Source organism: Hemitrygon akajei, chromosome 26 (assembly GCF_048418815.1).
Source record: "Hemitrygon akajei chromosome 26, sHemAka1.3, whole genome shotgun sequence".
Classification (NCBI taxonomy): Eukaryota; Metazoa; Chordata; class Chondrichthyes; order Myliobatiformes; family Dasyatidae; genus Hemitrygon; species Hemitrygon akajei.
The window spans coordinates 21,658,505-21,679,242 of NC_133149.1; the positions used below are offsets into that span (position 1 = coordinate 21,658,505).

Genomic DNA, 20,738 nt, shown 5'->3' on the forward strand with positions numbered 1-20,738 from the left:
ACCCCTCTCATCTATGTATTTACTATCCAAACTTCTCTTAATTCTTACCATTGGACCTATACCCACCACTTCCACTGGCAGCTTGTTTCACACTTGCACCTCCCTCTGAGTGAAGAAGTGTCCATGAGATCCCTTAAATATTTCACCTTTCACCTTAAACTTATGACCTCTAGTTCTAGTCTCACCCAACCTCAATGGAAAAAACCTGCATGAATTTGCCCTATCAATACCTCTCATAATTTTGTATACCTCTAACAAGTCTCCCCTCAATCTCCTATGCCCTAGGGAATAAAATCCTAACCTGTTCAACTTTTCCCTTTAGATTTAAAAATAACTGCAACATTCCATGTATATAAAACATTGCAAACCTTTATTGTCAATTATTTTAGCATTTTCAGTTACAACTTCATACTTTGCAATAAACTGGCATACATTAGTCACAGAACAATGTTTTAAAGAAATAATGTGGTTTTGTCATTGAATGGCAAAGTTGGATTTAAATCTATTCCTAGTGGCTTTAACAAGTAGTCCTGTTTTATTTTTCTTGGATGACCCCAATTGGCAATGCTAAAATCCATCAGCTCCATCTATGATAGGATGATTTGCTATCCAACAAATCAAGTTTAATTTCTGAAATGGAAATATGTGTTCCATCTATTTTCCCCACATAATAGCTGCTGCTCTTATCCAGGAAATGGGAAATATGGTACAGAATTGCATCCTTATCAACAAATAAATTTAAACTAATTTATCTACAATACTAAGACAGAAGTTGAGAGAGTAAACACTTCATAATTTAATCGAGGTCTATCTGGCCCGCTTGTCACTCCATTCAGCCTGTTAGAATAGCTGTTGAATACTGCCAATCACTGACTGATCCAGGAGCTCTTTGTATGATACTCCAGAGTTGAGAGTTGAAGGACAAACAGAGTTGAACAGCTTAAACTGACCAGCCACACAGCTGCTGGTAGTTGTGAGGGAAGGAAATGGGGTAGAGGTATCTCTGGTGAAATGTCAAGCAAATGATAGCTTAATAACTGATGCACTGATGCTTCAGTCGTCTCTATGAGCTTTGATGTCCAAGGGAATCTGCCACAGACACGACTGTAGCAAAATTCTCTTGCGTCAAGTGAAAGGTGGCACCAAAATGTGCGTGGACAGTACAGCATCCTACCGTGTGAAATAATTCAACAATATGAAGCAGGAAGAGAGAGAATGGTTCAACAAAGAGAAGAAAAAACTATGATCAATGGATATCTTCTCTTTAAAGAAAGAACAGGGAATTTGTGTACATTTTGCCACAGGAATTTAGTAAGGCATACACTTGTTCCATTCTTCCACCATTTATAAAAAGAACATTGATCAATACTAATGTTTGTTCTTCATTATCAAAGAAATACAAGTGCCTAATAGCCAATCCAGATATATTTCCTGCCTTGTTTACACAATTGCTGCACTCTTCACTGATGATAACCACCTACAGTATGTTTCAGAAATGAAAATAGAACCTACTGTAGTGACATATTAAATTGCCCAGTATCTGTAAAAATCAGTTAATAATTTAGTACAGACTTTTGGATGGAAGTTCATACCATGGAGGTCTGACATCCGAAATGCTGACTTCATTTTACTTCATTCTTTGTTTTCTTGTATGGATTTTACCTATTTATTGTACGTGCAATTTAACTTGGATTCCATCATTGGTGATCAGATTATTGTAGTGACTGTCTCCTATGCCTTCCATTTTTCAACAGCCGACCTTTTCAAATGATATGGGGTATGCTACAAATTGCATGAAGTCACTTAGAATAGGATAAATCACAAGTCACACGTTGACTGTGGGACTGAGGATTGGCACAGGGTTTTGTAACCAATATATCTCTTCGTATGAATTTTGCCTCGTCATTGATTTCAATGTTGGAGGAGCACCCACTTTATTTTTGGACACTGGGCTCAGGTCAGGGACAGCTTAGGTTACAAACCTAATGATAACTCCTTTTACACTTCCAGAACAGCAACTGCACCGGAAAATGCAGAGTGACACAACCACTACTCTTCATAAAAAATTGCGCCGCTCCACGCCTCCCTCCCTCCTCATAACATTTCAAATTTTGTACTTTTGTCCAGAAGCGCTATATCAGCTCAAGGTTATGAGCAGGTCCCCACTGTTCATTCTAAGTGTTGGCTCCTGTCTACAAAACGTATTATGTACAGCCTATGCACTCCTGATTGTGCTTGTCAAAGGCAGTGGGGTGTAGTGTAATTCCATGTTGGACACACGTTCCTTCCAGGCAGGTAAAAGAAACTATTTGAAATAGGGTGTGGAGAGACATTCAAAATTACCCTCAACATGCCATCCATTCCCTTCTCATTGCAAGGTCTGAATTCTAAACTGCTGCCAGTAAGTATAGTGTTTAACGTTTTAACTTTGCTTTGCAGCAACGTTTAATCAAAATACTGTTTGAGCCTTTTGGAAATTCATCTTCGCATGAGGATAGGACCAAGAACTGAAACTGATGGTGCCTCCTTATCAAAGGGGCGACTGTCTCAATCTGACTGTGGATAGCAACTGAAAGCTTGTTTCAGTGAGGAAGGCATACTGGCACTATGAATCTTCGTACGCCACATTTACAAGCAGCAGATCAGTCAGTTGGCTCATTTCAGATCTTGATTAGCCTGTCAGAATAATACTGGATTTTGGATCCAACCTCAGTAGCTTCTTGGTGGCTGGGGGTGGGTAGAATCCATATTCCAGGTCTGTCTCGTGAAAGATTTAAACAGAGAAGTAATGCAGCACCTTAACATTTTTTAAAGGTTATTGAGACACTCGGTTTGAAGGAAAACACACCAAAGTAGGGAGCTGACCTGGAGTGAATAATGTAGATTGCAAGATTAGACTTTTCAAAGGCCCATGTGCTGTAAATTTACTGTCTACGTGCTGCCTTCCCTTCTTAGTATCAACTGCATTCATTTTGGCAATAAATACATCAATCATTTGGATCAGAGCACCAAATATCCTGCTCATTGTTCAATATTACCACATTGGTGCTCCAGTCCTGAACAATGTATATTTAAGGCAGTGGTTGATATATTCAGGGCGTGAAGGGATAAGGGGAGAAGGCAGGAAAATTGGATCAGCCATGATTAAATGGCAGAGCAGACTTGATGGGCCAAATGGCCTAATTCTGCTCCTATATCTTGTGAAGCACTAAACAAGTGATATTTACATAATCTGTCATGTGCTAAACAACCTGTGTCATCTTTTAGATGATATAATAAGGCAGGGACATGACTTAAAAGATGATTTTTATCTTAGGCAAGAAGGTGACCAATAGGAGTTGAGGAACAGGGGCTGGCTATCAGAAAGCAACAGCTCCTTTTGATGGAATTTGTTTGAATGGAGCCCTTCCACTCTCCCACTTGCATCAGTCTCAGCATTTCCACAGTGTGACTCCTCCTAGGTGTGGGTGGCATCAATATTGCTCGTCAACCCAGCCCTGTGTGAAATAATACCATCACACGAGTTAGGAAGTAGGAAGCTGTAAAGCTGGCACATTTCCTTTCATCCTCCCTGGCAACCACCATCCTGCTGCTTTGATACTGTGGCAACGCTGTTACGTGCATGGTTATTGTAAAATAAACAGTCGTCTCATTCAGCCTGGATTATGAAGGGAACCTCTTCAATGAAATCAAAGCATTGCATTGAAACCACTTGAAATGAGAGGGAGCTGTGGCTTGAAGTGCTACATTATTACCCTGATGAAAAGGCCACTTCCTCTTGAGTTTACACTGGGTTAAAATCTTGGACTGGCTTATACTGTCGAACTGGAATTCAGGGTTTAATGCCAGCTGGAGGACTGAAAAAGTTGACCGTGCTTGTCGCTGCTCTTGTTTAAAATCTAACATTAACTGAAAGATGACTTCAGAAGAACAGAGAACCCAGAGTTGAGGGAGAGTGACTTACAAAGCGACACCAGGCCAAGGAAAGGCCGCCCAGCAGTGAGGGGCTGCTGATGGTGAAGGCAGGATGTAAAGAGGACTCCTCACATACATGGCATCAAAGAGCGAGAGAGAGAGAAGACAAGTTAAAAAGTGCTCTTTATAAACATGGCACTATACAGGAAGATCAGTTTAAGATGACACTTTATTGCAGGCTATATAACAGAGAAAATAGCTAATAGCTGTTGAAGTATTGCAAAGCAAATAAAACATGCTTAGAGACCAGGCTTTTTATTGGAATAACCACATAGAGGTGGCTGCTGACTGCAGTAGGTTAACAGGGAATTAGTTGAGGGCAGTGTTGACCAGGGAAAGACCTGGAATGAATTCTGCATTAAATGATGCTGCATGTGGATTTCTTCTTGCAGTTATCAGCAGTTCTGATTGGCTGATTATTCCCTTCATGCGTCTATAATTAAGGGCGTGGCTTGACGTACATTGTGCTTGATGAGCAATCATGAAGACTGCATAAATACTAGATGATGTACACTTTGACACCATGATTTAGCAGAGCTACCGTTTTAGCAAGGCCCTTTATCCCGCCACTGGAGATCATTAATCTGAATTCGTAAGCAATTCAATTAATCATTGTTTAAAGATTCCAAGGCGTGATCAGGTACACGCATAGTCAGCACGACACCAACAAACAGCTGGCACCATTAGGGATCGGAATCAATAAACACTGTCCTTTAAAACATTTTTATTTCCATCTACCTTACTAAACGTGTCTTTTCCTGGCAACGATGTCATTAAATAGTAGTTGCCAATTGTTACTGAGAAACCCCTTGTAATACTATTATTTGGTCTGTTTACCCTTCCCAGTAATAGTTCATGTTATCTTAGTGAGGACTTCTATTTGCTACTTTAGGACTGCAATGCATTGTAAAAGCTATAAATGGTGGCCCAGTGCTTTTGGAAAGATTGCCAAATCTTTTCTCCTTCCCACTGCATATTCCTCCTAGTAAGTGGAGTTGACTCTGCATGGATAGAACTGTAGCAATTCTTACCGGAAATCTCCCAAACCAGGAGCGGACTAAGGGCCATTGAATTATACACAGGCCTGGATTTCCACTACCCCAGCACACAACGACCCAATGATGAAGCCATGACAGATTAAGTACAGCTAAATTGTTCTTGTTAGTTTCCATTTTTTGTTGATGATTTTCCGATATTGGATTATTAATGTCAACTCCAACATCGGTTGATGCTTAAAAATAAATTATTTACAAAACCTTTCCCAAAGCTGAAGAGACCACATGTCTTTCAAATTGGCTGAGCCCTCTCTTCTTCTTGATGGAGACAGTTTTCATGTGGTTAGCATATCTGGACATTATTTTGGCCTTGAAGTGCAGTCTGCAAGCGAGAATCTGGCAGCCCAGCTAATCCTGGCTTCCATGGGGACAATGCAATGGTCTATGTTGGGCACAGAACTGGAATGCAAAAGACAAATCAAAATGTAATAGAGCTGTGAAGGACAGGCATCACATGAACTATGTATAAAAATTTAACACACAGACCCGAGAATGGCCGATAAAGCTCCACATACCTTCTGAGCACCATCCCAGGAGACTACAAAACCCCATTGTTCATTAGACATTAATATTAACTTCCTGTTACTGCTGTTGTATTTATTTTTCTGTCTCAGGGGAGTTTCTGGCCTGCATGTATTTTGGCTGTCAACCTTAGCAGAATCACTGTTACATGAACTTACCAGCCATTATTCACAACCAGCCTTCTTCTATGCCATTAAGTAAAATGAGGTTCAGTACTGATATCAGCTTTCGCTTTTTGTTAACACTGTTGTGCCTTTGAGGCCTGCTTCAAAAACCTAACTACATAATATGGACTGATGTTTCAGTCTACACAGAGAAGTCACAGTACAGTTTGAGATATTACAAAGAAATCAATCATGGGATTGAGTTTAGGAGCCGAGAGGTAATGTTGCAGCTATATAGGACCCTGGTCAGACCACACTTGGAGTACTGTGCTCAGTTCTGGTCGCCTCACTACAGGAAGGATGTGGAAACCATAGAAAGGATGCAGAGGAGATTTACAAGGATGTTGTCTGGATTTGAGGGTGTACCTATGAGAATAGGTTGAGTGTACTTAGCCTTTTCTCCTTGGAGCGATGGAGGATGAGAGATGACCTGATAGAGGTGTATAAGATGATGAGAGGCATTGATCGTGTGGATAGTCAGAGGCTTTTTCCCAGGGCTGAAATGACTAACACGAGAGGGCACAGTTTTAAGGTGCTTGGAAGTAGGTACAGAGGAGATGTCAGGGGTAAGTTTTTTTTACTCAGAGAGTGGTGAGTGTGTGGAATGTGCTGCCGGCGACGGTGGTGGTGGCGGATATGATAGGGTCTTTTAAGAGACTTTTGGATAGGTACATGGAGCTTAGAAAAATAGAGGGCTATGGGTAACCCTAGGTAATTTCTGAGGTAAGGACATGTTCGGCACAGCTTTGTGGGCCAAAGGGCCTGTATTGGGCTGTAGGTTTTCTGTGTTTCTAAATGGAAGAATGATAAACAGCATTGATGTAAAGAAGGGTCTTGGGGTCCAAGTTCATAGCTCACTGAAATTGGCCATGGAAGTAGACAGGGTGCTAACGAAGGCATATGACATGCTTGCTTTCATTGGTTGGGGCAAGAGTCAGGAAGTGATGTTGGTAGCGATACAAAATTTTGATTAGGCTGTTCTTGAAGTATTATATAAAATTCTGGTCCCCCCCCCCCCATTAAGGGAAGGATGTGGAGGATTTGGAAAGGGTGCAAAAGAAGTTTACCAGGAAGCTGTTTAGATTAGAGAGTGTGAGGTTGTTTTCTCTGATGCATTGGGGGCGAAGGAGAGTCCTGATAGAAGTTTATAAGATACGAAAGGCATAGATAGAGTAGACACAATCTTTTCATGTACTATAAGATTACAAGGCGAGAGAGGAAAGGTTTAAAGGAGAGGTACTAGGCAAGCTTTTTACACAGAGACTGTGGTCGGTGCCTGGAATGGGTGGATGGAGATATGGTAGTGATATTAAAAAAGGTTTTAGATAGACAATATGCAGGAATGGAGGGATATGGGTCAGGGCCAGGTAGAAGAGATTTAGTTTAATTTGGTATTGTGTTCAGCGCAGACTTTGTGGCCCATAGGGCTCTAAATTGGATTTTGCACAATTTTGGCGTGCTGAGAGGCTGCTGTCAGAGATCAGCAGATCACCAGTTTGGGTTGGTCATTTTCCTCCATTTACAAGCAGCCTGAGCCAACGCATGGAGACACAACTGAACCCCAATACTGGAATCTGCTGAAACTGGGAAAGGTGCAGCGAGAAATAGTAGAGTGGAGTGTAATGAGGCTCCCAATTCTTTGTAATAGGCTAATCAAACTCTGAACTGTGACCATGTTTTGATTGGGTCCCTTGCTGTGATGAGACCCCCCTCCCTTCACTGCAGTTGAGCCTCTTACGTGGATATTAAGGGAAATGTAATTGGAATTAGTGCAGGAAAGTGAATCTTTGATGAAGAATCAGCCCTGGTCTTACTGATTGACAGAACAGGCACAAGGGGCTGAATGGATTAGTCCTGCTTCTATTTCTTGTGTTTTAAAACTCTACTGCCAGACTTCAAAAATTATTAGTTTTTTAGTGCATTCCTGGAAGGGCCAGTGCTTATTGCCTCTCCATCCATCCTTTTCCTTGAACCACTGCAATCTTCTAGATCTGATTTCCAGCTCACCTCACGCTCCCACCTACAACCACCTGCATGCAGAACTCGATGATGTGGAAAAATGATGGCCAGATCTTCCCTTTCAAACAGTTGCCCGTTGCTCATCACAGACAACAATACTTTAACGGTTATTGTTACTATTTATGAGTCTTAGAATCAGAATCAGATTTAACATCACTGACATATGGCATGAAAATTGTTGTTTTGCAGCAGCAGTACATTGCAGTACATAATAATAAAAAACTATAAATTACGATAAGTATATATAAACAAAGAAAATTAAGTTAAATAACTAGTGCAAAAAGAGAGGAAAAAATAGTGAGGTAGTGTTCATGGTCTGATGTCATAAATCTGATGTCAGAGGGGAAGAGGGTGTTCCTGAAATGTTGAGTGTGTGTTTTCAGGCTCCTGTACCTCCTCCCTGATGGTAGCAGTGAGCAGAGGGCACGTTCTAGCTGAGGGGGCTCCTCACTGATGGATGCTGCCTCTTTGGGGCATCACCTTTTGAAGGTGTCCTCAATGCTGGGGAGGCTAGTGCTGTCTGAGTTTACAACATACTGCAACTTTTTCTGATCTTGTGCAGTGGCCCCTCCATATCAGGTAGTGATGCAACTGGTTAGAATATGCTCCATGGTACATCTGCAGAAATTTTGCGAGTGCCTTTAGTGACACATCAGTTCTCCTCAATCTCCTAATGAAAGATAGCCGATGTCATGCCTTCTTTGTAATTGCATCAATATTTTGAGCCCTCACCTCTCCTCAACTTGTAAAGTCATTAAGGCCAATGGATGTCATGGTAAAAGAGGGAAACAAGATTCAAAGGGTACAGCTTACAGAGCTACATTATTAATATGTGTGCTGAACACACATTTGTGCTGATGTCTTGGTAACCCTTATGAGAAATGTAGGCAGCTCAATTGCTTGTAGCATAGAGGAGCCATTCAGTTGGCTGAAGTGGATCAGTTAATAATGGACCAAATAGTGAAAGGCGCCCAATCCCAGGACCCGATCACATGGGGTCTCCGACTGTCTCATAAGATGTGCCCCCCTCCATCATTTGTTGAGCTGATCAGAGAAGTACGAGAGGAGGAGAATGTGTCGGAGGCGCGGGAGGCGGGGGGCTCCATCAGCAGGGTACAGTCCTTGGTAGTAGCCCCCTGCAATGAAGTGACCATGGATAGCCTGCCCCGGGGAGTGGTAAGAGTGATTACGGCAGAGTTGGGAACTGAGATGTTCCGGTTGTTATCGGTGGGTGTGCCACCCCACCCCACCCCAACCCCGGTATGATGGAGTTGATAGGGAGGTGAACCACCCTAAGGGGACGGGCTACGCGGAGGGCCACTAGTGGTTGGGGTCCCAGGAGAAGGGGAGCGACTGGTATCGTCCGTTATAACTGTGGTGAAGAGGGACACTTCAGGTGGAGAGTGAGCCCCCGAGTACCTACGCAGAGAGAGACGTCAGGAAACTTAGAAGAGACCCAGTGAGGGAACGGCCTGGCATATCAGGGGGAACACATTTCCAGCAGTATATCAAGGAACACTCTAAAGAAAAAACCCTATTCCTGAAGGGTTAGTGGGGCCAAGCTCCAGTGTATCGCTATGGATAGAGGGTATTTATGCTAGAGCCATTCTTGACACAGGCTCACAGGTCACTTTGCTGTACCGTCCATTTTAGAGCCAGTATTTGACACATTTACCACTGACGCCACTCAGTGCACTAGAGATCTGGTGTGTTAGTGCAGGTGATTATCCGTGCAAAGGTAATTTGTCATTGAAGCTGGAGTTTTCGGATGCCAATGTTGGAGTGGCTGAGGTCCTTGATACATTATCGCTGGTTTGTCCTGACCTTGTTGAGAAGGGTGGAGTTTCAATCCTTGTGGGAACCAACACTCCTATTGTGAGGAGGCTCATGGGACCCTGCAAGGAGAGAGCTGGAGAGAGCTTTCTGAGAACATTGCCTGTTCACCTGGTATTTCGAGCTGCTTTCGAGGAAGTACGTGGTCACTCTGAGCCAATTACTGAGTTTAGACGAGGGACTATGTGGTTCACCCAGTCAAAACCAATCATGTTACGGCCTGGGGAAGTAGTGAGAGTGACGGGCACCCCAAAATTTCCTGTAATCCCTGAGGGCGAGGCCCCCTTGGTGGATGCTCCAGAAGACCAGAGGAGGAGTCAGAATTTCCTGCTGGGGTACTGGTGAGGCTCGAACTGCAGAAGCCCTCAGTTGTACAGGCGAGCAGGATGGCAGTGATTGTCAGGAACACTACGAAGAGGGAGGTCACCTTCAAGCGGGGGATGCCCCTGGTGCATCTTTTCCCGGTGACGGTAATGTCTATTGTCCCTGTGAGACACACTGGGGAGAAATTAACTGGAAAAGGGGGAAGTTAACCATTGAGTCATTCAACTTCAGGGACTTCCCAGTTCCTGTGGGTTGGAAGATGAGGTTCATAGGGAAAACTGGAAGGTGTCTTTTCCACTGACCAGTTTGATGTGGGTTGTTCCAAGAGCACTCGTCACACTATCCAGGTGACCGAGGACACCCCGTTCAGAGAGAGGTCACGGTGACTGGCCCCTGCAGAGGTGGAAGATGTTCGGCAGCATTTGTGTAAGCTGGAGGAAGCTGGGATCATCACTGAGTCCTGAAGCCCCTATGCGTCCCCAGTAGTAGTGGCCAGGAAGAAGAATGGGAAGGTACGGATGTGTGTGAACTATAGGATTCTGAACAGGTGTACCGTACCTGACCAGTATACACTCCCCAGGATCGAAAACGCGCTGGCCTGTCTGAGTGGTGTGAAGTGGTTCAGTGTGCTGGACGTGAGGTGTGGATATTACCAGATCCCCATGAGTGAGGCTGATAAAGAAAAGACGGCATTTATATGTCCACTGGGATACTTTCAGTTGGAAAAGATGTCCCAGGGCATCTCAGGAGCTCCTGCAAACTTCCAGCGTGTCATGGAGAAAATGGTGGGGGATATGAACTTGCCTGAGGTATTGGTGTATCTGGATGACCTCATAGCGTTCTGGTCCATCTTGGACGAACATGAAGCGAGGCTACTGAAGGGGCTGGGCCGCCTGAAAGCTGAAGGGTTAAAACATTCCCTGGACAAGTGCCAGATCTGCAAGACGTCTGTCAACTAGGTCTCACGGGTTGGAGTAGCTACAGATCGATCTAAGATAGAGGTGATGACCACATGGCCAAGGCCCCAGACTGTGAGCGCTTCGCGCTCGTCCCTTGGGTTCTGTGGTTATATCGGAGGTTCCTGAAGGGCTACGCAAAAGTGAGTCACCTGTTGAATCAGCTTCTGTGTGGTTACCCTCCCTTGGGGAAGAAAGGGAGGAGGGTAAAGATTATCTTAGCCCTTCAGAGCCTTTTGGACTGAGGTGGGATGCGAAATGTGAAGAGGCCTTTCATTCGCTGAAGAAGCTGCTGACCCAGGTGCCGATGCTGGCTTTTGCAGGCTCCCGGTTGCCATAGGTACTGCACATGGATGCCAGCAGAGAAGGCTTAGGAGGCATCCTGTATCAGGATCAGGGCACAAGGTTGAGACCTATTGCGTTTGTCAGCCGGAGTCTGTCACCCTCTGTTAAAAGCTATCCCACGCACAAGTTGGAGTTCCTGGCATTAAAATGGGCTGTGGTGGATAAGTTGAGTGACTACCTCTATGGTGCCAAGCTTGAGGTGAGGACAGACAACAATCCCCTAACTTATATCCTGACCTCGACAAAATTGGATGCCACAGGCCATTGGTGGTTGGCAGCGTTGTCTGCGTATGATTTCAGCCTGAAGTACCGGCCAGGAAGCAGGAACATTGATGCTGATGTTTTGTCCTGATGTGCGCATGAGGGGCTGGACAGGGACGAGGAGTGGAGAGCGTTCTGCCCTAGGAGTGAAAGCCATGTGCCAGTTTGCCATCATGGTGAAGGCAGATGGAAGGCAAAGGTAGGATCGAGCGGTAGATCAATTGGGAGCTTCTGATGATGCCATTCCACAAGTTTACTGTAACCTGACTGCTCTGAAGACAAACCAGTTACAGGAATTGAGTCCTGTGGAAGTGGCAGCTGCTCAGCGGTCGATAAAGGAGACGTGGCCCAAGTGGAGAGGATGAAACACGCTGCAGTGTCTCAATTACTGAGAGAGTGGCTCAGATTGGAGTTGAGAAAACCAGAGAGTTTCATGTGCCATACAAACTGGTCTGGTATTCGTCAACACTAATGATCATTCAGAAATCAAGCTGTCTCCATCTTTAAAGGATCAGCACTACAGCTGAACATTTTCCTGGGATAACGAAGATCATGTCATCCCAGGTTATATTTGGTCACTTTGAAGCACACTTGCTCAGGGTATCACCGATGTTTGGGTTCCTGAAAGGGAAAGCACTCATGAAGGTCAGAGAGAGCAAAAAGAATAGCAGAAGTAGGGGAAGAAGGCTCCTTGGCTCTATGAGCCTGCTCTGCTGTTCCAGAAGAATTTAATTGCTCTCTTATCGAATTGTTACCATCCCCATGAGTGAGGCTGCCATCTTCCTCCAGTTTCCCTAATACATACATTCAATCAATTGTCATGAAGAAAACAAGAAAGAAGATTTGAAATAGGCCAGTCCACTGTTCATTGTGTAAGCAACATAGACATATATATATATATACTGTATTTTAACTTAAACAATTACCTTTTAAAATGTAGTCAGTCAGTAAAACTGGAACCTTCTCACTATCCTCCTTCATAGCCAGAAGAACTATAGAAAAATATAGTTTGATTAGTGACTTCAAACATTCAGACTTCCAAAACATTTGCCATAATTTCTCTGGACCCTTGTTACTTTGTGTTCCTGTTTTAAATTTGCTTTTTGCCCCCAACTCCTGAAAGTACAAATCCCGGCTGTCCTTTTAATGCAATTCTGAAGGAGTTCTGCTCTTTCAGAGTGACAGAACACAACTTGTCCAGAGGTGCCATCTTTCTGATGAGTTGCTAAATGGAGACCCTTTTGCCTTTTCCTGTGGGTGCCAACAATTTCCATCGTTGTGGTAAATGTCCTCAGCTAATAAGAGAATAGTAATAAGAAGGGAAATAGCAGTTAAACTTTTGGCAGGTGATTTGCAGTTCACTTCCCTTAGGAGTAGGGGAAACAGAATCAAGAGTGAATAATTTGTAGGGCCACAGGCAATCAGGAGAGGAAGGGGACTGGTACAGTTGTTCTACTAAAATCCAGAATAGACTCAGTGGGTGAATGACCTTTCTTGCTGTAACAATTCTAATACGACTAAAATAGATGATTTGGTTAATATGATGCTGCTGTTTGTGGGAGTTTGCCAGATGTACAGCGGCTACTAGAATTCTTACTTTAAAACTGGAAGAGCCAGATGTCTCATTGTTTATCATGCTGATATCACCAGCTACATGATGGAAATGTGGAATGATAACCCACAGAAGCTGACCATTACCCCTGTGATAATGCTTTAGAGTAGCAACCAAATTACTATCACACTGGATAATTTATCATAGAAACTTGTGATGTAGAATAGAAGAAAGATATTCAGCCCATCGTATCTACGTTGGCATCAAATTGACTTCAGGCTAATCACATTTCCCAACTATCGATCCATGGCCCAGCATATTTGACATATTACCCCTGCAGTTAATAATTTTGGATGCCACAATTGAATCTGCCCACACGACTCTTTCAAACAGTGTAGAAGAATTCAATGTGGTTTCTTATGTCACCTGCAGATGCTTTACAATCACCTTCATATCCTCTATTTGCTGATCCTTCTGCCATTGAATTACTAGACGACGGAGAACCTCATGCCTCAATCTTTACAAGGCCTTTAGGCAGCGCTTCCAAAACCTCTGGATGCCAATTTGACCAAAGAAAGCTATCCAAATAGAGTGAAGCTAGCAGCTGAACTTCATGTTACTCACTTGTGGTCAGTATTTGAAGATCTTCAACAGTTGGAGGAGTGCTCTTTTTTTCATAAGGAATCACTGTAGTTAGGTACTAGATACAGGAAACAAGCACAATTAATGAAGTGAAAGAAACATCATTGCTTTTCTCCATCTCACGACTAGCCAAGGATCTGCTTTATCATATAACTCCTTATAACTGGACCATCCCAAAGTGACAAGAAGGGAAGTCCAAGTACAACTGGGGGGATTCTCATCATCCCAAGTCAAAAGTCTCACACCAGTAATGGCTACCGTACCTACAAAATATTCAAACATATATACACTTGAGATTTCTTTCAAACAAACTGACAAATCTATGCTTTCACTATAATGGTAAAGCTGGTGTTTAGAAATAAATGGGACACATATTTTTTGTAAAGCTTCCAATACCCTGCTTCAATTATGTAAAGAGTGAAACAACAATGATAGTGAACTATCATTTGTTCTACATACAAATAGCTGGAGGAACTCTGCAAGTCGGGCAGCATCTATGGAGAGGAATAAACAGTCGACATTTCGGGCCGAGGCCCTTCATCAGGTGGGTAAAAGTAGAAACATTCGCTTTCATCATTCACTTTCAACCTAAACTTTCTTCATCCCATGAATTAAGGCTTACGTGATCTAGTCCTTCTCCCAGAACATGTGAATTCTTTTTGCACTTTGTCTGTTTGCACCTTGGTTGTCCAAGTACACTGCACTTTCTCTGTAAATGTGACACTAAATACAGTCCTGATGATGGGTCTTGACCTGAAACATCGACCTTTTAAGACCATAAGACCATATGAGATAGGACCAGAATCAGGTCATTTGACCTATCAATCTGCTCCACCATTTCATCATGGCTGGTCCATTTCCCTCTTAACCTCATTCTCCTGCCTTCTCCCATAACCTTTCACACCCTGACTAATCAAGAACCTATTAACTCTGCTTCAAATATACTCAATGACTTGGCCTTCACAGCTGCCCGTGGCAATGAATTCCACAGATTCAACACCCTCTGACTAAAGAAATTTCTCCTCACCTCCATTCGAAATGGACGTCCCCCCCTATTCTGAGGCTATGGCCTCTGGTCCTAGACTCTCCCACTATAGGAAACATCCTCTCCATTCTATCTCAGTCTTTCAATATTTGATAGGTTTCAATGAGACCCCCTTCATTTTTCTAAATTCCAGCGAGGACAGGCCCAGAGCTGTCAAATGCTCCTCATACGATAACCCTTTCATTCCTGGAATCATTCTCATGAAAGTCTTCTGAACCCAATGCCATCACATCCTTTCTGAGATAAGAGGCCCAAAATTGTTCATAATGCTCCAAATAAGGCCTAACCAGTGCCTCATAAAGCCTCAGTATTACATTCTTGTGTTTATACTCTAGTCCTCTTGAAATGAATGCTAACATTGCATTTGACTTCCTCACCACCAACTCAACTTGCAAGATAACCTTCAGGGAGTCCTGCACAAGGACTCCCAAGTTCCTTTGCACCTTGGATTTTTGAATTTTCTGCCCGATTATTCCTTTTCATAGATGCTGATTTCCTCCAGCATTTGTGTGTGTGTTACTTTGGATTTCCAGCATCTGCAAAATCGCTTGTGTTTATGATGCACTTATTCTATTTACATTCTGCTGTTGGAAGAGTGGCTTTAACTTGGACCGACTCAATTCGAGAATAAGCAGATATTCCTTGGAGTCACCCCCACAATATAATACTGCTGAGTATGTCAACAAATGTTACATGCAGTTAGAATCAATAAACTTGCCTCTTTGAAAGATATTGGTTACTGCTGCAGTTTCAGCTAATCTAATTATTTTTCTTTATCATCCAATGTTATGGAGTTGTTGGATAAATTTACTTTCCACCTCCAACCATCTTGCCCACTCAAACAGGCATCTTTTCCCTGTCTTCAAAATTTTAGTCACTAATTAGCATTTTAGTCACTTATGAAAAATGAGAATGATAATCTACCTTTTATTATTTTTAAGATTTTTCTTCCGGCTTGTGGGAGAAAATCGATCTCTAATTCTTGGAGACTCCATTTCTACGGGTTCACAAATCTAGCTCAATGGGAAATTTGGACAATATAACAGGGAAATGGCACTAAAGGCAGTTACCTGTTTGTCATTGCCCGAGTTTCCAAAGGTCTGCCGAATGCCACTCTGGATGACACTGGAGATTCCTTCCATGCTGAAACGCTGTTTGATAGAGGAGTGGAGGTCATCAGGAGAACTTACAGGCGACACACAATAATGGCAACAGTGGATTCACCTTCTACCTTTACCATAGAAACAGCACAGCCCGGGTGTAACCCAGGCTAATTAAACCCAAAAGATGTAATGTTATAAAGCTCCACCTGTGGAGGGATGAAAACGAGGTTCACTGAATTTTAAATAAAAGAGAACTTGGGGGAAAAAAACTATGTGAGAATGAGGCGTTACTGATGCAGGTGTGGACAAGTGAGAGAATTGAAGCAAACTGTGAGAAACTAAAGATATAAACTGTTAAAAGTGGAATTAGTAGTGAGTATCTCTACCCTACTTACTTGAAAACCTCAGGGTGAAACCCCTGGAGGAGAGACAATAGTGATAAAAGATTTAGTGAAGCTATGGCTGTAACAAGCAGCAGCTACAATAAGACAATATCAACAGAGACGAGTGTCCAAGATCTCTACCGTATTATAAAAATTAGTTTTGTTAAATCATACCAATGGATTTGGTCAGTTTTTTTTTGTGTAAGTACAGTATTGTGAATCAACTTTCTGTGGATGACCCACCAATTCACCCAATGAACCAAGAAAGAAGATGGTGAGCCACCCAAGATCGAAGAACCAGCGTGGGAACAAAATGTTTCATTATGTGGAGGATTTAATATGGTTGGATGTATAAGTTTTCATTCAAAGGATCTGAATTTGATTTTCTGCAAGAACTGATTATTTTTTTAAAAAGACTTTGATAAGTGACTGAATGAGATTTACCTTGTTTAAAAGTTGTGATGTTGGAGAATTGTCGTGACAGGAGTTAAGCTGTATATATAAAATTTTTTAATTTGAATTTCAATTTGTAGACACACTGACCTGGAACTGAAACTGAAGTTAACCATAATACTTAAGAATAGGAATTTAATTAGTTTTTTAACTAACTAGGGATAAATAAAAAGGAAAAGTTAGTCTGTAAACCTTTAAACAGGGAATAACACTAGATCTAATTAGAGAAATCGAAGTAATAAAGGTTATTCTAATGAATCTCACTGATTCTAACGAACAAGGAATTTGGGTTTCATTTGATATCTGAGATTTAAAACCTAAACATAATGTTGGAATTTTGATTTGTTCTTATTCATGTAAATATTTTGTATATATTGTTTTCTTAAAAATAAAACTTGCCTCCAGAAGAGTGTGTTCTATTCACTGCCTCCTTCTGACACCTAGAGCTTCTGATGACTACTAGCACCTAGTGTATTACTATGTAATTTCATTTTCTGATCAAGAGTGCCACGACCAGTCACACGAGGTAAGACCAGCACTACACAGTTGTTACACAAATCATTTTGATACTGAGTCACACAAGGAGATTCTGAATGCAAATTCCCCAAATACTGACCAAAACAGTATGCGTCAAGAGCACTAAAGGAAAAAGGCAAGGCAGAGATGTTTAGGGAAGTTCTACCAGAATTCTGGGCCTTGGCAGCTGAAGGTACCCCATGAATGGTGGATCAATAAAAATCCACGATGATCAATGACTTTGCAACTCAAGCCATGACTGATTTCCCAAATCATATATAATTTAACTTTCATACTATTAACTTGTATGGCCAATAATTAGTTTGCCTGAGCAAACTTATCACAGGCAATCAGTAGTCACAATGTGGAAAGAGTCACCTGATACCACAACCACCTCAATGTCATTTTTTAACAAAATCTAATTAAGCCAGAAACTAACATAATGGAAACTTGCTCTGCTGCTCAGGTGCCCATGTTTGCAAGTGCTACAGGGACTGTCTTCCAGATTATTTTATTCTGTCCATCCATTAAGCTGTGCCAAGAGTAGGATGTGAACACAAAGTCTGAACTTGACAACTACTGAGGGTGCACTGTCTTTCAAAAAATGTTAAGGCTCTCCCTTCAGTGTCAGCTCTCGTGGACATGAGAAGTCCTATGCCAGTCATCTTGAGCAACATGATCCCACAATCAACAGATAAAGAGTCCAGTCATATTTTTCACTATTGTTTGTGGGAGTATGCTGCATACAAATTAAAAACTCCAGTGACTATAATTACGAACACTGATTAAGTTGATAAAAGCATATTGTGGTCTGTGAATGCCTTAAGACACCCATATATTGTCAAAGGCATTTTTACTGAAATCTGTTTGTTTCTTTAAAGATCACTAAAGATTTAAAGATCCTGCTTACCCTTACCTTTCCCAGCTGGTGTGCTGAACTTTCTATTACTCCCCAGGCTGATGCCATTATAAAGCATCAGAGAACAACACAGGTTATCTGATGTTCCTTGGTGTCACATCCCTCCCAGTGAGGCTGATGTTTACCTGGGCAGCCCTCACTGACGGGAGGAATTTACTGAGTGGAAGCGCGTGGGAAAGTCTTTCATTTGAATACAGTCGATAGACATAATGCTAAAGGGTGAAAGGTAAAAATATTTGCATTAAGAAATGCAGAAAATCAGACGATTGCACCTTGAGGATGAATTCAATGCTGAGTAAGTGTCTCTTGCATAAGGCTCCTTTTCTAGTCATTGTACGCAGAGTAAATATGCTGACATCAAGTGAGGGTATTGCCCATCGCAGTAAAGTTACCTGCAGGCATGAGTTACTATCATAACTGCCCAGTGTCACCACGGCTTCCAAGCCCCAGTCCATGAGGAGAACTGGAAATTGCACCCATCAGTGTCAATGACTGGTCAGAGAATTGTGGGAAATAGGGGTTAATGGTCACATATGAAAGAATAGATTGCAAGGAAGTAAGTTGGGGGGGATAGCACTCGTCTAAGGGCAGGCTCAGACCTAATGGGCCAAATGGCCTCTTCTCAAAAAATCTCCCATATACTTATCAATGTCCCCAGAATTTACCGCTACAGCACGGTAAGGGCAATTTACAGCCCACTCACCTATCAAATGACACATCTTTAGGATGTGGAGGTGGGGTAACTGGAGCACCCAGAGGAAGCTAAGACAGTTACACGAGAACATGCACATTCTATACAGACAACACCTGAGATTGGGATTGAACCTGGATCACTGGAGGTCTACTGCTCTATTAGGCAGCTGCTCTACTAGGTATGTCACTGTGCCATCAAATCATAAGGAAATACAACATGATAAAATGGCGGAGTAGACTCGATGGGCCAAATGGCCTAATTCTGCTCCTATATCTTGTAGTCTTATGGAAATACACCAGTTCATAAAGAAACATCTATTATTTGAGAATGGCATGCTTCCATTCCAGTTCTGGCTTTCTGAGAGAGCAAATGAGACTAATGGGATACTTGTAGAGCTTGCCATATGTGGGGCAGGAGATCGCAAGCCAGGCACAAAGCTCATGGAGAAGCTACCTTGCTAAGTCATGGACTACCTACATCAGACACCTCAAAGCATGGAAAAAGGGGTTGGCTTTTGGTGGTTGGGTATTTAGTGATGTGCTCCTTCTGTGGTTTATTCTGGGATCCTTCAGAGTTCTCGTGCAGGATTTCCTCAAGGTTAACTTGTAGGCTGGGTCATTGCTAAGGAAGGCAAATGCAATGTTAGCATTCATTTTAAGAGGACTAGAATATAACAGCAAGGATGTGATGCTGAGGCGTTATAGGGCATTGGTCAGACCGCACTTGGAGTATTGTGAGCAGTTTTCAGCTCATGAAAAAGTTTGGGAAGTGTCTGGAGGAGGTTCATGAAAATGATTCCAAGAATGGAGAGTTAATGTATGAGGAGCATTTGATGGCTCTGGGCCTGTATGCACTGGAGTTTAGAAGGATGAGGGGGGACATAATTGAAAACTAGTGAATATTGAAAGGCCAATATGGAGTGGACATGGAGAGAATGATTCCAATAGTTTAAGACCAGAAGGCGTAGCTTCAGAATAGAGGGACATCCATTCAGAACGGAGCTCAGGAGGAATTTCTTGAGCCAGAGGGTAGTTAATCTGTGGAATTCATTCCCATGGATGGCTGTGGGGGCCAAGTCATTGAGTATATTTAAAGCAGAGTTGATAGGTTCTTGATTAGCCAGGGTATCAAAGATTACAAACAGTAGACAGGAGAACGGGGTTGAGAGGGATAATAAATTACCAGTGATGGAATGCCGGAGCAGCCACAATGGGCTGAATGGCTTAAATCAGCTCCTATGTTTTGTGGTTTTATTTAAGATTTCCCCCCCTCTCTTTCCATGCATGGTTGATCACGCTGATCTTCAAGAGACCAATTTTGTCCCTTGCTATTGTTTTGCTCTTAATACATCTGTATAAGCTCTTGGGATTCTCCTCCACCTTGTCTGCTAGGGCAACCTCAGGCCTTCTTTTAGCTCTCCTGATTTCCTTCTTAAGTGTCCTCTTGCAGTTCTTACTTCTCAAGTACCTCATTTGTTCCTCCCTACCTATATCTGTTATGTCTCTTCTTCTTCTTAACCAGGCTCTCAATATCTCTTGAAAACCAAGATTCCCTAAAACTGTTATCTTTGCCTTTTATTCTGACAGGAACATACAAACTCCATACTCTCAAAATTTCACTTGCTAGAAAACAACCTGTCCGAATCCACACTTGCCAGATCCTTTCTGATACTGTCGCTACGTTCGGATATGGCCCACATGCAGAGCGAGAGACACTGAAGTGGGCCGATAATTCACAGACTTTAATGCGATCAGAGTTAAAGGGAAAAGAAAACAACAAATGCTAGGCCAAACAGGACCATTAACTAAAACTCTCAAATAGAAAATGAAGCCAACGCTGCGGCTGAAAGGAATAACTAAACGTAAAATGAATACCGCTAGTCTTCAGAGTCAGTTGACTCAACAGTCCAATTTCTCAGGCAAAGCCAAATGTAAACAGTCAGCAAAATGTTGCTGTGCTTTGCTCAAGTTTCGACAA

At 42.4% G+C, this 20,738-nt stretch overlaps 1 protein-coding gene across 2 annotated transcripts in view; it reads right to left on the reverse strand.

The window, feature by feature from the left end:
• Positions 1-349: 349 nt before the first annotated feature.
• Positions 350-20,738, reverse strand: part of fez1 (fasciculation and elongation protein zeta 1 (zygin I)) — a 92,488-nt gene continuing 72,099 nt past the window's right edge. For both annotated transcript variants that reach the window (XM_073029710.1, XM_073029708.1), the window contains exons 6-9: positions 15,764-15,844; positions 13,631-13,706; positions 12,381-12,446; positions 350-5,429 (exon numbers count right to left, since the gene is read on the reverse strand). In XM_073029710.1, the coding sequence (XP_072885811.1) occupies positions 5,413-5,429; positions 12,381-12,446; positions 13,631-13,706; positions 15,764-15,844 (240 nt within the window). In that variant the 3' untranslated portion in view covers positions 350-5,412. The remainder of the gene's footprint in view (positions 5,430-12,380; positions 12,447-13,630; positions 13,707-15,763; positions 15,845-20,738) is intronic.